The sequence below is a fragment of the Synchiropus splendidus genome, chromosome 1 (assembly GCF_027744825.2).
Source record: "Synchiropus splendidus isolate RoL2022-P1 chromosome 1, RoL_Sspl_1.0, whole genome shotgun sequence".
In the NCBI taxonomy this organism is placed as follows: domain Eukaryota; kingdom Metazoa; phylum Chordata; class Actinopteri; order Syngnathiformes; family Callionymidae; genus Synchiropus; species Synchiropus splendidus.
In genome coordinates, this window is record NC_071334.1 from 49,025,512 (window position 1) to 49,039,385 (window position 13,874).

The following is a 13,874-nucleotide window of genomic DNA, read 5'->3' on the forward strand; positions in this document are numbered from 1 at the left end:
GACGCTAACTGTTAGCTCTAGCATAAGACATCAGAGTGTATGTACAAGGCTTTGTAGAAAATGTTAGGAATGTTCATGATCATGTAAGACAACTCATAACACGGTTTATTACGTATTAGAAAGCCCAGAATTTAAAAGGATAGTGCTTTAATTCTTTCTAATAACACATGATGTGGTCAAGTGAAGTCAAGTCATATAATATTTTTATATACCTTATAAGTTGCCATCTATCTTATGAATGCATAAATAATGCACAGTAGATGCGATCTTCAAGTAAAGTGCACGCAAAATAACTCAGGTTTTTCCGTCGATCGCAAAGTGTAATCGCATTATTTCTACTTCCTGCGTCAGTGTCCATCAACATCAAACGTCGGGTAAGAGCCAGGCATCAACATGAGACGAGTCAGAGTCACATCCTCTCTCGCTCTCTCTCTTTCTCCCTCTCTCTCCTCCCACTCTCACTCACTAAACACACCCACTGGTAGAAGCAGCGCTTCAGTGTGAGCAGCGCATCGAGCTGAGAACCACCTCCGTCTTTGCCAACGAGCCGATCCGCGCCGTCCGCTGGACCTGGCACCGACACCCCCGCGGAGTTTTACTGCCCTGCGCCCAGAACCGCTGCACCGTGGCTCACTCAGGAGTGGCATGTTCCCAGGGTCCGGCGGACACGGTTGAACTCCTGCTTTCGCCAAAAGAGGTATTTCAACTGGCGCCTGGTGATTTGTCGTTAAACCGCCGCTTGTGTCCATATTCCTGCCTCCGCGAAGTGACGCTTCATTGAGTCTCTGTGCCGTTAATGAAGACGCGGCGTGCGCGCGAGCATCTGGTGTGAGACCCTAAATGAGATTCGGTTCCAATGACATGGATCAATTTGTGGACGGGACCATGTGCGCCCCGGTTCTGTTGACTTCTTCTTTGAAGTCCACTTCCTGCGCCCGGGTCCCGGGGCACCTGGCAGTGATTTAAAGCGGGGGGACGCTGGTGTCTGCACAAATAATACACCTAGTTGTTGAGTGAGTCACGTTTGTTAGACACCATTTAACCCTTTTCTTTAAAAAACCTTGTTGAGTTTAGAAGAGCGTGTTGCGCACGTGTAAATGTTTGTGTGAATAGTTGTCATTTTACAAGACTGAATGTGTCACTTGGTGCTGTTGCGTGTCTAGGGTTTTATGTCTAAGCTTCATCTCTTAAATTGTGTATTTAAATTTTTTAATGATCCACCGATTGTTGTGTATTTGTGTTGGATTATGTGTTTGTGTAGTCACGTTTGTGCGTGTTGATTTATTTGTGTGTCTGCTGTTTGTCATTGTACAATTTGGTGGGGAAAGTGTAGTGAGCTTACTGTGTGCAAGTCGTGTGTTGTCATTTTCATGACTCTGCATATTTCCCGTGTGTATTCTGTTGAGTTGGTGTGTGCCTTGTGTTGTCTGTTTTGCTGTGTGTCTGTCTTGTGTAGTTGAGCATCCGTATTCATCAATGTAATTTTCTATTCTTTTTGTAGCGTGTGTGTGTGTTACTTTTATGTTGTGAGTGTGTAATGCTTCTCTGGTTTAATCGATCTGTGTGAGTGTAAATTCAAATCTGGATTTCTTTATTTGTGGATGCCTCGCAGCTTCCAGGAATGTTTTTCATTTTACTCAATTTAGCAAGTGATACAAACTTTGAATAATGAACGGCTGCGCAGATGAATGTTTCTGCTATTGTGTTGTTAGGACTAAAATAAAACTCTCAGTGATCATTTGATCTTTCGTAGTGACGACCCGCTGGTCTGAGATCTGATTCGCAGCGCGCGTGTGTCACTATTGCCCTGTGAAACTGGAGCAGGTGCGTGTGTATGTGTGGAAGGTGACCTGCAGGTGAGCCGGCTATTGTCATTAAAGCTGAGCCAGAGGCCAGAACGGAAGATGACAGGGAGCCGGTCGGCCCGCTGCTGGAATGTGACAAATCCTGTCACGCGGCGGTTTGTGGTTTCTTTAATGGCTCCAGATCAATCTACTTCCTCCTCGCACACTGCAACCTACCTGTTGAGTCGACAGTGTCTCTCTCTCTCACACACACACACACACACACACACACACACACACACACACACACACACACACACACACACACACACACACACACACACACACACACACACACACACACCCACACCGTGAGAACTTCTGACTTGCAGGAGCTTCATTCCTTTTTTAATCGGTTACCTCTGTTGAAATCTTACCAGAGATGTTTGACTCTTAACCCTTGAGAGTCCAGCCAGACCTGGAGCCTGCTGCACAGCCTCAGTCCAGTCACACTTATATATGTGTATATATATATATATAGATATATATAAAACCAGCATGTTCCTAAAATATAGTTATTATGGTGTTTTTGTCGTGAGAAATGCATCAAAACACTTCCACATGATGCGTTTTCTACTTGTTTCGATGCTTCCACTTCATTTTAATACACTCGGATCAGGTCATCTTGATGAAAGTGATCACTGTTCTGAAGGCATGGTGGCTGTCATTTAAGCCACCACGATGTAGAGGACGCCTGGACATTTCCGGGTGTGTTTTTGTATACGTGTTGGTGTGCTGCCTCCTTTCCTGATGCGTGTATGTACACACACACACACACACACACACACACACACACACACACGACTGTCGCCGCATCTTGGTCTGGTTGTGTGTACGTACTTTTTGAGTTTGTGTGTCTGTACATGCTTGAAATACATGCTGTCTGTGTATGGGTGTGTGTGACTTCACCTGGTTGTGTTTATATTGGTTCAGTTTTCAGTCCCTCTACTAGTCTGTCGAGTTTGTGTACGTCTTCAATGTTCATTTGATTAAACAGACAGTCAAATACAAATATTTACATTCGGTACCAGTGAAGGAAGTGAGTCGTCCTCTCAAGTCACATGGCCTGTTTTCCATGAACTAGCTAGCCGCCGATTGACGTGACATCATTGTTTTGAATCATTTTATGTAAATCGGAGCCATTTTTGAATTTGACTCACAAATATTTGGAAGTGGTGGAAACATCTGACCTTCTTTTTAAGTGCTTACTTTCTGTGACACCATTGTTTTCCAGATATTATCAGCTCAGAGTTAATATCTGCTGCATGTTAGCTGCAACAGTGACCACAGAGAAAGATGCTACATGACTCATGTCTGCAGTCAAATATGGAAATGTTTCAGCAGCGGTTCACCCAGATAAGGCACCGACCGCGTCCATTCAGCAGCCTGAATCACAGGAACTCATTTGGATGTCATGAGTTGAACCTATAGTGACTCCACTCTTCCTGGCTAGTTGTACAGTTTTAATTTTTAATCAGCAGTAAATCTGACTCATCCTGAGTCCTGACGGATCTACCTGGTTGTTTCAGCTGCACCCGCCTTAGTCTAAAAAAAATCCTGGCAAAATCCCTGTCTCTTCTTCTTCTACGTCATTTTATAGATACAGAAGCGGTGACTCAGAGTCCGTGCTGATGAACAGAGCTGCTTCACGGGTTAATTCACAGTGAATGAGTTCATACTTCTGGGTGGTTTTGCCTCTGTTCAGCAGCTGTAAATAATATCATTTATATTGGCTAAATATCCATCTGTGTAAATTGTACTTTTGCAACTTTGCACAATTTGTTGTCTGACCTGTGCTTGTATAGCAGGAAACCTGTCCAAATTTTGAGTCGCAGCGTCAGCAGGGACGATTGCTCCAACCCACCAGTGTTGAAATATTACAGCGTCAGCCGCTCGGCCAATTACATGATAAATGAGGGGAGTTTTGCAGTCCTCCGGGACGTTTAGCAAGACTTGCACCAGTCTGGCAGTTTTGTTTCCAGTGAGTCTGTTTTGACGGCGGGTTTGACTTGGTGAAAAAGTGAAAATGATAGACTGGCCTTGTCCCGTCCTTGCTCAGTGCTGAGTTCCATTCCTCAGATAAGTTCCCGGCTGCAAATGGTTTCCAGATACAGTGACATGTTTTTTTTTTTTTTTTTTTTTGTCTCAGCTACTCAGACCCAGGATTGTAAATTGCAGTGGTGGGAGGGACGCAATGATGGGCAGATGCAGGTTTCCATAAAACAGAACAGTTGCAAGCACTAAAGCGCTGGTGCTGTCCTTCAATCTAACCCGCCAAACATAAACATAAGAAAATGAAGTATTGGCTGTGATGTCAGGTGTGAGGTCTGGTGTGTCGCTGTCACAAGGCTAAATGGTTATATTTATGCTGATATGCTTTAGAATGTAGCCACGTCTGTCCAAGGGTTAAGTGAACTAATGTTGCCGTCTCGTATTTTCTGTATTTTGAGTGACTAATGTACCGCTTTGTTTTCTCTCCCAGGAGTCAATGAAAATGTCCGTGTGCGTCCATGAGAACAGAAAGTCCCGAGCCAGCACCGGCTCTATGAACATCTACCTGTTCCACAAGTCTTCGTACGCCGACAGCGTGCTCATGCACCTGAACTCGCTGCGGCAGCAGAGGCTGTTCACCGATGTCCTGCTGCACGCCGGCAGTCGCTCCTTCCCTTGCCATCGCGCCGTCCTGGCCGCTTGCAGCCGCTACTTCGAGGCCATGTTCAGTGGAGGGCTGAGGGAGAGCCAAGCCAGCGAGGTGGACTTTCACGACTCCATCCATCCAGAGGTACTGGAGCTCCTTCTGGATTATGCGTACTCGTCGCGTGTGGTCATCAACGAGGAGAATGCCGAGTCACTGTTGGAGGCCGGGGACATGCTAGAGTTTCAGGACATACGGGATGCCTGCGCCGAGTTCCTGGAAAGAAACCTTCATCCGTCCAACTGTCTCGGAATGCTCCTGCTGTCCGACGCCCACCAGTGCACAAAGTTGTCTGAGCTCTCCTGGGGGATGTGCCTCAGTAACTTCCCTGCCATTTGCAAGACAGAGGATTTTCTGCAACTGCCCAAAGATATGGTCGTCCAGCTGTTGTCTCACGAGGAGTTGGAGACTGAAGACGAGCGGCTTGTCTACGAAGCTGCCTTGAACTGGATCAACTATGACCTGGAGAGACGGCACTGCCACCTTCCGGAGCTGCTCAGAACGGTCCGACTGGCTCTGCTTCCCGCTATCTTCTTAATGGAGAACGTCTCAACCGAAGATCTGATCAACGCTCAGGCCAAGAGCAAGGAGCTGGTGGACGAAGCCATCCGATGCAAGCTGAAGATCCTGCAGAACGACGGCGTGGTCAACAGCCAGTGTGCGCGGCCGAGAAAGACCAGCCATGCCCTCTTTCTCCTGGGAGGGCAGACCTTCATGTGCGACAAACTGTACCTGGTGGATCAGAAGGCCAAAGAGATCATCCCAAAGGCCGACATTCCAAGCCCAAGAAAGGAGTTCAGCGCCTGTGCCATCGGCTGCAAGGTGTACATCACAGGTGGAAGAGGCTCTGAGAACGGCGTGTCCAAAGATGTTTGGGTCTACGACACAGTGCATGAAGAATGGTCCAAAGCCGCCCCCATGCTCATCGCGCGTTTCGGCCACGGTTCTGCTGAGCTCAAACACTGCCTGTATGTGGTCGGGGGGCACACTGCGGCGACAGGCTGCCTTCCCGCGTCACCGTCAGTCTCCCTAAAACAGGTGGAGCAGTTTGACCCCGTTGCCAACAAATGGACTATGGTGGCTCCCCTCAGGGAGGGCGTGAGTAACGCCGCGGTGGTCAGCGTCAAACTTAAGCTTTTCGCTTTCGGTGGGACCAGCGTCAGCCACGACAAGCTACCAAAGGTCCAGTGCTACGATCCGCAAGAGAACAGGTGGACTGTGCCTGCGTCCTGCCCGCAGCCGTGGCGCTACACCGCAGCTGCCGTCTTGGGGAATCAGATCTTCGTCATGGGCGGCGATACAGAGTTCTCTGCGTGCTCGGCCTATAAGTTCAGCAGCGAGACCTACCAGTGGACTAAAGTCGGCGATGTGACGGCCAAACGGATGAGCTGTCAAGCCGTGGCGTCTGGGAATAAACTCTACGTGGTGGGCGGCTACTTTGGCACGCAACGGTGTAAAACTCTGGACTGCTACGACCCCACGCTGGATGCTTGGAACAGCATCACCACTGTGCCATATTCACTCATCCCCACTGCTTTCGTCAGCACCTGGAAGCACCTGCCTGCATGAGTGCCGAGTCCTCATGTCGACCTTAAATGAGGTAAGAGCAACTCCTGATTCAACTTTATTCAACTTTTACTCTGACTTCACCGAGCAGTCGCGCACAGAAGTAAAATGACTTTGTTGTTATAAGGCAGCCATACAGGACTAAAAGAAGGACTTTTAATCATGTCCTTTATTCCACTGGGGTTGAGATATTACACCAGGGACTCGCGCTAATGTTGTTCTCTCACCCGCTTGCAGATTTTCAGGATAAGAGTGATGCTAACGCGTAGAAGGCGTCGAGTCAGCAGATTGCCCAGGCGGGTTGGTGGGCTGCTGAGCGGCTGGATACGGGCTTGTGTGCCTTAGTTAAGTGAGTTATGTGACTGTGGAGATGGGCCAGAGGACAGGGAGGGTAATTGAAAGAGAATAGGATACTTTTATTGCTCCTGTGGGGAGAATCTGTGCAAGAGTGGGAAATGGGTTTGGGGTGGGGAGGGGATCGCCAATTAGACCGGCCACAGAACAGCGGGCTGCACAGCCCACCGACTCTAATCCACTCTTGCTTTGATGAGGTTATGGTCTTTACTCTCGGCAGCTACTGGCGCGAGCCAGTGTCGCCGGGTGTTTGCCCGGTGTGAGGGAAGTGGCAGAGGAGGACGTGTCACCCCCTCCTCACTTATCGTCACTGACAGTGCTGTGCTTCCAGCTCCTGAGTCTTGTTCGAGCGCTGCCACCCCACTGTTAAAGTTATCCACACCGACTAACTTTTTTTGGCGTCAAACTTCAATAACAATAAAAGACTATTATCGAAAAATCTTTTTTTTAACGTTGAGCAAAATCTCTTTTTTGTACTATTTCTTGGGTTGTTATTTCATGCAACTTTGCTGAGATGGTGGCTGTAGTCAATCTAGAAGAGTTTTTGCTTTAAAAGCTGCTGATGCTAAAGAGATTTGTTGCTACATTTAAAACGGTGAAAAGAGCTAAAAGTTATTACTAAGATAATAGCTAAAGTAATCAGCAATCATAATTTACTTAAATGTACGTAAATTACTTAACAGAAAGGTTACTTTATTTATTTAAAAAAATCTAATGTACAAATAAAAAAAAAATTATAAATAAATAACAATCAAAAATCAAGTTGACAGCCGAAAAAAAAGGCATGTTGACAAAAGAACCCCTCGAGTGACTGACTGGACTGGAATTGATTTACTTTATAAAAAGTGGCTCTAAATTCATGGTAAAACATCTGGATCTCAACACAACTGTTAACTGCTAAAAAAGGTGACTTTAGAAAGACTATCGACGACTGAGAAAAGTGAAGTACTGGAGAGAACCAACTAAGAATGTTGGAGATGAAGAAGAGGGGGACAAGCCATGAGGTTCATGATGAATGAAGATACCTGGGTGGGTGAATGTAGATGACTTGGTGTTGCAACCCCAGAAGGGAAAGTCAAAATTGAGGCGAGTCACCACGTGACTTGAAATCACTCCATATTGCGGCTAGAACTGAGTCACAGCCGTCTGTGTACCTCTTGTTTCGTGAAGCTGCGAGAGTCTGACGGTCGTCCTCTCAGGAGGGAATATTTCATCTCTGAGCAGACAGACGGGAACAACAGAACTGTTCTCCTTCATGGCGGCTTTAAAAATATGAGGGGGAACAGAAAGCTGTTGGTGGAGGAGGTGATGGCGCGACATCACAGACGGCGGAGACTCACACGAGCTGGAGGTCTGTTGTCTGTTAAGCCTCTGAGGTTTTCCAGTAAATCGGAACATTCTAGTCAAAGAAGCAAGGGTGTGGCTCACAGCAGTGTGCCGTTACATTATGACCATTGGTCTGAAGTCACAAAGGGCTTCCAGCTACCATTGCTCCCAGTCTGCGGTGGCCTGTGTCACGCAAGACTTGGGTATCGTTCTCTACATCAAGTCAAAATGGATTTTGTGCTTTTTGTTTGGTTTCACATACCAACCAAAGTGTCCCCTAACATTCCTATACCACCTGAAGCAAGTCAGTTCCGAGAGCAGGTCCTCGAACTAGTTGACTCCATAGTCAGGTACTTTTTCATGCAACGTTTTTGAGATTCAACCTCAATTAATGGTCATGCGGAACAAGGTGGATAGGAGTCGCTCTGGTGCCTGACCAGGTTTAACTCCAATATGCATGGCACCTGTCAGGAGTGTTGTGTCGTGGTTTTTAGTACGGAATCCTCTGGCAGCATGCACCAGGCATAAGTTGCTCACGCAGCAAAGTAGTTCATGTAGCAAATAAGCAACATATCAAAGAAGTGAAGAGCGGTCTACCTTTTCTTGATTCCCTCTCTCTTCCTCCTCAGAGCATTGCTTTCTCCATCATCTACTGGATTCCAACTGTGAAGAAGCGCTCCACGCCGTGCGGCCGATGTACAGAAAGACCGACCGAAAAGATGCTGAATCATGTCATTGGAACGACATCAACTCTCATCTCGTGAGCCGCTTTGTGACATGGTAGCAAACCAAACAAGCCGCTGCTCGTCTCAACATATCAGGCTGCCGCATCACGCTGCCGTACCCAGCTTTTTAAAAACTCTGTAATGCTTCGATGGACTGCAATGCATTGCATGTGGTGAGGGGGGGGGCGCAATGATCGGGGCGGGGAGGAGGAGCCACCACGAAGGAGCGGGTGCCCCCTCTGATCATAAGCTTTTTTATGATGAAGATTTGTGTTGATGAGGTGAACATCTCCGTGTCTGAGCTAACGCCGTTTCCAAACCTTGTGTCGCTGTAAAAGACCGGCTTCTGTTATCTACACACTGGCTTCTCTTTATGATGCTATGTCCACGCTAGCCTGTTTTTTTTTTTTTTTTTTTTTTACGATCGCTGACCAGCGTTTTTGAAATGTTGTCGGAAAACGGAGACCTCAAAGTTGCCATTATTTGATGATGGAATTTCAAACGAAGCAGGCTTTTGCCTCATTTATAGTTGCTGTATGAGATCATAAAAGCAGCTGCATAGGAAGATGGTTTATGTAGGACCTGACAACGATGCTTCTGTTGTAGTTGTTCAGTTCAAGGTTATATTGGCTCACATTTCAGTTGAGCCAAAAGTCGTAAGTCGTAGATGAAAGACAAATGCTAAATTAGCTAAAAACTGAGATTGGAAATGTACTGTTTTAATAACTTGCAAAATTAGCTTCAAGTTCGTGCATTTGCTAAATATGCTTACATGTGCCAAAACACACTTTTATAGTGAAAGCAACTTCCAGAGTTTCGTCATGAAATGCTAAATGGATTTGTGCGAATCAATTAGCATTAAGCTCATGTTTTGTAATGACACCTAAATTGCACATTTTGAATCAGTTTTATGGCAAATATTGCACTCCAAATACTGTGCATCCCACTTTAGCTTCCATGTTACTACAGATGTGTTTAATCACAGTTATTGTCACAGTTGTACGACTATGAAGCTTGTAGTCGACGTTGCTAGCCTGAAGACAAATGGGAACGAATCAAGGGTTTTGAGTATTTTAAAGTTTGCTAGCGTGGTCATAGCATCGCCATCTCTCCGATCACTCGTGGTGAATCAGTAAAACTGGCATGAACTCGTCGATGTGGTCTTAAAACTTGCTGCCATGTTCTTAATCTTTGTCTTAATACGCCACGATATCTGTCAGAGCTATTTATTTCTGCCTGCAACCCCACCAGGAAGTCTTTGTCGTGCATGATGTTGTACATTTTTATTTAGCACAGTCCAGTCTTGATGACTTTTAAAAAATGTTTAAAGGTAGAGACTGAAGTTGCAGCGGGGGTTTGGTTGGGGGAGGAAAAGGTGGGGTCAGGGGTCGCCCGAGTGGGTAGGAAAGTCTTAACTTGTATTCTCACCAGCCTTAAGTTGAGTCTCAAGTCGATCTGTTTGCTGTTCACTCGTGAAACGTTCAAGATGAGAGGTTTTCCCTGCTATTATATATATATATATATATATATATATATATATATATATATATCCATTGGGGCTTAAAATGTTTGTTTTAAAATTTGTTTTGTTGTTCTTCATGCCAACATTTCAATCCGAAAATGCCGAGAGACTTCATGCTGTCAGTCGATACGATTGCAAAAAACGATTGCAATGTTAAACTGGCGTCACAAGCGTTGAGTAAAGGTCAGACGGCAGAAAGTTTCACGTCGACGGCAAGTAATATGAACCAGAAGAATGCAACGTTGGCAATTCCTTTCCGTTTGACTTCATTCAATTTGGCTGAAGAAACAAACCACCAAATAATGAAACATTTCTTCAGGGATACCAGATTCTCAAGGTGAAATCCTTCGTCACATCATGAGCGAGTGAACGGCGCACAGACAGACTTGTGGTCTACCTGAGATCTTGCTGTGGGATGCTTGAATGATTGTGACTCGGAGAAACGTTGATTGTGCCGACAGCCGCAGTGCTTTTCACCACAGTGTCCAAAGAGAATCCGGGTGAGCATGTTGTGAAGTGTTTTCCCCTGCGTGACCCCACTGTTGTAGGTGATTTCACAAGCTTTGGTGTATCTAGCGGGTCCAGTTCTGCTGGACCCAAAATCAAAAGCCACTTTGATGCACATCAAACTGGCAAGGTGGCATAAGAAATCCATGTGACCACATGTCAAATTTCTAAAGTATGAGTGAGCGCCAACATGATCACTTTTTAATTGGTTGGGGGGGAAAAATAAATCGGTTTAAGTCAAAAGAAAATTGATAGTGGGGAAAAATAAATTTGATCATACGAAGTATGTTTAAAACATTTTCAAAATATTTATTTTTAATTTCTATTTTATTCCCCTCCCTCCAAATAAAAAAAAAACAGTGACAAATTCTGGGGGGAAAAGCCTGAACAAGAAATCACAACTTCTATTCCAGGAGTTGTTTATCAAAGAAAGAATATGGAAAAATACATGATTTCTGAAATGACCACCAAAGCTCAACCCCATGAGCATGCATCGTTGGCTTGTGAAATGGCGTACAAGGTGACTGTCAGAGGCGAATAACCAAAGCTCCTGCCCCATTAAAATGCTTCTGAGGAGCCACCTCAACGTTTATCCTCCAGAGACCTTTGTGAAGCGGTCCAAACACAGAAGGCCCGTGTCGGCCAATCAGCTCCCAGCGGCTGAGCTCAAGTTTCCCCGGTAACAGAGGCAAATGAATGACCCCTGATTTTCTACCTAACTGCCGAGGGGCGTCTCCGGCCCGCTCTCTTCTGCCAGGCTCCGAGTGAAAATGTCAATGAACGGACGCGTTGACTTCATTTGTTGTCGTTTGTTTTCTATTTTTTACGACATTGTTTTGTACATGTGATTTTTTTCACCATGTGAAATTCATGGCTAATAAACATGAGAGTTTTTTCCTCTTGACTTAATCGTCCTGTTCACGCCTCTCTTTGTTATGGTCTGGTGTTTTGTTCCGAAGATGCACAAATAGAAAATAATGTTAGCATGAATGCTAATCAAGACTAGCATAAAACGTTTTGAGCCAAATTTTTAGCTTTAGCATGAAGCAAATGAAAAATAAAATGTTTTATCAAGCGCTAACATTTCAGAAATCACTGATAGAAAATGTTGGTGATATAATTTTCTGATTCGCTAATGTTATCAGTTTGTGTGTGGGTTTCCCGTGATTGAGTCACTTTAATCTGCTGCATCTCTGGTTGTGCAGAGGAGGAACTGAAATCATCTTATCTCATTCAGATACTTTCTCTTCCTCTCTGCTGTCACCTTGGCAACGGCAACCTTTATCAGCAAACTGCGGGGGCTGGAGGAAATCTTGGAGAGCCGCTCTGACTCCCCTCGCTCTGACTCCAGACCCTCCAGCTCTCACGCTCTGCCGTGGAAATGCTCTTGGGCCCCTGAGGAAGTTGAACATCGAGTTGAAGTGGAGAGCGAGAAGTTTCTCAGTCAAGGGTTCAACCAACCAATCGTGAGCAAAAACAACGGCAAAATAAACACAACTAGCACTCACTGGTTCAGTTTGAAGCATGAAGGGCTCATCTAGGGTCAGTTAGAGGTCAACTGCTCCAAAAAAAGACTCCAGTTTTGAGTTGCATCATCTAGGACACAAATCTGCTTGGGATTTTCTAAGTCAACAAACTATGAGACAGAAATGAGATAGAAAACAGTCAGATAAGTAAATGGAAAAATAAGAGGAAAAAAAATTAGACTTTGGAAAATTATTTTAAAAGCTCAATAATATATGTAATATTTACCACTAAAAATATGTATGAATAAAAACAGAACTAATATAAAAAGGAAAATAAGAAATAAAAAAAAGATTAGAAACAAAGTTTGTTCACCTGAAAAAAAGCAATAATTGATGAGTTGCAGCTGACCTAAAATGAAAAGTGACCATCCAATGAAAGAAACGTTTTGAGCAGAGAAAACTGGACAAAACATGACTGAAAAAGGGAGTTATATGATTGTTATACAATTGGTTGTAAAGAAAAGAAATTGGGGATTTGAAATGTGTGACTCAATGTAAAACAATTTGTAAAAGTGAATCAGTTCTCAGTTCATTGAATGAGTAAAACAAAATGACCAACGGTTATGTCGCTGATTTCATTTGTCATGCTGGTGAAATGTGCAAACACAATATGTGTGTGTCCCCAGGCCTCAGTAAATCCAGGTCTCCCCCCCGCCCCCAGCAGAACCAGATCCAAATTCCTCTCACACCCTGACGTCCACTCAAGTCCTTGTTTACGCTGTCGGCAGTGACGCAGCGCTGACACCAGCTCGAGAAACACCAGTTCTGCTGGATTGTGACCCCCCTTTGCTCACACAAACACAGCACAGCAGGGAGGGGTGGGGTGGGGGTGTTTGAGGCAGCCTGGGAAATAAACAAACAACCTTCTCCACCGCTCCAAGTGCACATGAGACCACATACGGTGATGAATCCGATCGCAGTTGATCAAGACAGCCGGCCTGACACGGAGGTGAAATGTGTGCGGGGGGCCCCTCACTGGTCCTTTGTGATCCCACAGTCCCCCATTAATCAGGACAGGAAGTTGAATTTCCTGTCCGCCAGGAAGTCAGCCCTCACCCCCCCCCCCTCAGAGAACACATTTGGACACAGTGACTCCTCCGGGTGCTGTTCGCTTAGGCAGAGCTCAACTCCACGCTGGAGCGCGAGTGTCTGTGTGGGCAGTCGTGTGAGTGTGTGTGTGGCCAACTGTGATACAACCGTGTACCTTCATGTCACTGTTGCCTGGCAACACATGCTCAACCAGCAGCTCAGTCAACCTTGCAGCCGGAAGGACAAAATATAAAACACACAGTGAAGGAATTAAATTTAGAGCTGCATTTTGATGACGAGAATTGTGTTGACCTCACACAAAACTCCTCCTCCTCCCTCACCTTCCTCACCCGGGCCCCTCCCCTCATTCCAGTCACACACTGTCATGCTCAAACTGTGTTGTCTTGTTAAAAACCAGTGTCAGTTTTAAGCTAAAAAAGCTCCAGGCTGCAATGATTTGAACAAAATTTGCTTTGCATGAAAGAGTATTTCAAGTGCAAAGAACACACAGACAGTATAACTAAATGAATAAATTAATGTAAAAGGTAAAACAATTTTAAAAACATGTTAAAATAAGTCTGTCTGCTTCATGATGATGTTCCGTGGGTATTTACCGGGCTGACAGCGTGTCGTGAGCTCTGGTGGTTTTGTTACGGAGCTCCTCATAAGGGCGGAGCCTGACGGAGGTTTGGATGGGCGGAGTCTGAGAGGTGAAGGTGGGGAATGTTTGTGTGTGTGTGAGCAACCAATCACAACAGTAGCTGCTGATCTGTTCCACAG

At 45.4% G+C, this 13,874-nt stretch overlaps 1 protein-coding gene across 1 annotated transcript; it reads left to right on the forward strand.

The window, feature by feature from the left end:
• Positions 1-522: 522 nt before the first annotated feature.
• Positions 523-12,092, forward strand: enc1 (ectodermal-neural cortex 1). Its single transcript, XM_053853217.1, has 3 exons — positions 523-697; positions 4,327-6,139; positions 8,415-12,092. The coding sequence occupies exon 2, from the start codon at positions 4,333-4,335 to the stop codon at positions 6,106-6,108; it is 1,776 nt and encodes a 591-aa protein (XP_053709192.1). The 5' UTR covers positions 523-697; positions 4,327-4,332; the 3' UTR covers positions 6,109-6,139; positions 8,415-12,092.
• Positions 12,093-13,874: the final 1,782 nt, after the last annotated feature.

Bases quoted from the DNA above. Each gene is read 5' to 3' on its own strand.
- enc1 (XM_053853217.1), top strand. From the start codon at position 4,333: ATGAAAATGTCCGTGTGCGTCCATGAGAACAGAAAGTCCCGAGCCAGC.